The sequence below is a fragment of the Chaetura pelagica genome, unplaced genomic scaffold, assembly GCF_000747805.2.
Source record: "Chaetura pelagica isolate M959 unplaced genomic scaffold, ChaPel_1.0 scaffold109, whole genome shotgun sequence".
Taxonomy (NCBI): domain Eukaryota; kingdom Metazoa; phylum Chordata; class Aves; order Apodiformes; family Apodidae; genus Chaetura; species Chaetura pelagica.
In genome coordinates this window covers 14,096,331-14,098,420 of record NW_009970725.1, presented here as the reverse complement: position 1 = coordinate 14,098,420, position 2,090 = coordinate 14,096,331, and the positions used below count along the sequence as shown (strand labels likewise).

The 2,090-nt window shown below is 36.4% G+C and overlaps 1 protein-coding gene across 1 annotated transcript in view; it reads left to right on the top strand.

Moving 5' to 3' along the window:
* PIEZO2 (piezo-type mechanosensitive ion channel component 2) overlaps positions 1–2,090 on the top strand; it is a 258,854-nt gene that overhangs the window by 164,750 nt on the left and 92,014 nt on the right. Inside the window, exons 9-10 of the mRNA XM_010006936.1 lie at positions 6–137; positions 1,198–1,236. Of these exons, the coding sequence (XP_010005238.1) occupies positions 6–137; positions 1,198–1,236 (171 nt within the window). The remainder of the gene's footprint in view (positions 1–5; positions 138–1,197; positions 1,237–2,090) is intronic.

Genomic DNA, 2,090 nt, shown 5'->3' with positions numbered 1-2,090 from the left:
TTCAGCAGGTGGCCGACGAAGAGAAATCCGTTAGCAGGGAAGATGACAAAGAAATACCCTGCAGCCCATCTCCAATGACAGCAGAGAGAAGACGAAGTCTGTGGTACGCAAGCCACTATACAACTGATGAAAGAAAAGTAAGGCTGGAGGGGGACGGGTCTCTGCATTAAATGTATTTCAATCAGTCAGTTAATTTTGCCACAGTTACTTTGAAATTAAGGGAAGCAGCATTATATAGATCTTCATGTGTGATTATAAATCAGATACCAATGCTGTGTGGCAGAGTAGGAATATCTTTTGTAAAAACTAATAAAATCAAGAGCCAGTGTAAAGAAGTAAAAGAAAAGCATCCTTTGTGTTTTCACCTTCTGCATTTAAGAAGTTTAGGGCCAGGCTTCTAGCATGAGGCCATTGTCTTTGTGGAAAACAGCCAGAAAGTCTGTCAGGGAGCTAAATCCTGATGTAAAGATCTGATCTGCCTTGTAACTACTAACTAGCAATGTCATTGGTAGGGGGGAACTACCAGTTTATCTTCCTCCAAGCACACTGGTGCCCTTGTTGGATATTTATAGCAGGGCAGTTAAGGCAGTTGATATTAAAGCTCCTGGTAAGGTCCAGCACTCTACCATCTGTCCTCACCAGCTGCAGTCCAAAGCTTCATTTGTTGAGTTGCAGTGAAGTTCAGTCCTTTGAGCCACACACCCTCAAGTCCTGAGAACTCCGCTATAATAATAGTAATGGTAAATGATCTGGCAAATAAATGAAATAATGCATTTTATATTAGTACGAACATTTCATTTGAAGTATTTCTATAATTACAGTAATTCTAATGATCATTTTAAAAACTTAGTTTTTAAGCATTGGATCATTAGAAAGACATTAGAAAGCAATTAATCAGTATAATGCCATATTGATTAATTATTTGACCTAGTATCTTAAAGTTTCATGCAACATTCTCAGTTTTGGTTCAGAATCCATAGGAACATACAGTAAAGTTATGTCAATGCTATGGCACACTAAATACCATTTAAAGGTGCATAGTGTACAATTCTGCTGGCTTTTTAAGAATTCTTTCTGAATTTCTTAATGCAAATCTGCAAAAGTCAGCAAATATGCATGTGTGTATTCAAAAAGTTAGACTTATTAATGCTTGAGCCATGCTTTTTTAATAATTTCTCCTTGCATTGCTTTTTGCAGCTTCTGTCAATGACCCAAGATGAATACAAGCCATCGGATGTTAGTATACTACTAGTCTTTGTAATTTTGTAATAATTCTTAATGTGTGTAAATACAGATTACACTGATATATACAGATAAAAACTTATATGACATTTTAAAAGCTTCTTTATTTTCGTTAGCTTGTCATTTACCCTATAAGCTTGATTATCCTAAATATAATTGCCTTTTGCTTCCTTAATAATTGCACTGAGAAACCACCGATTAGGCCTAAAATTGATAATTTGAAATTAAACTGCTCATAGTAGTACCAACTGGCAAACGATCTTTGCTATTTCATTGGGTTAAATATCAAAATATGCTTTCTAATGCAAGCCATTTTTAAATTTAATTTAGCTTCTTTGCTATATTTTTTTCTTTCCTTGGTGTTGAAATGCTGGGACCCTTAGAGCATGACTGACAATCCATATCAGTTCAATTTACGGATTACAGAAAATCCAAGCCTTTCTTTGAACAGAGAGCAACTGATCCATTTATCATGACTGCTGTAGACCCTAGCAGACTCTGAAAGGAGAAACATCCCCTCTGCTCAGCATACATGGAAGAATGGAGATGCAGATGAACTTCGGGATGTGCTCCACAGCCTGCGTTTGGTGTCTCTTCTGAATAGAACTGAACATAACCCAGATTCTATTCTGAAACAGTCCACACATGCCTGTGAATAGTTTCAATAGGCAAAATATGCTTCTACCTCACAGCCTAAGCAGAAGTCAGTCTTCAGCATGTATTACCAGGAGTTACCCATTGTGTGTGGATTTCTGCCAATATGAGAGATATTTATTATTATGGTTACAAACAAGCACAAAGGCTAAAATTCACCATTTTATTCACAAAAATAAAACAATGAAAGAGTG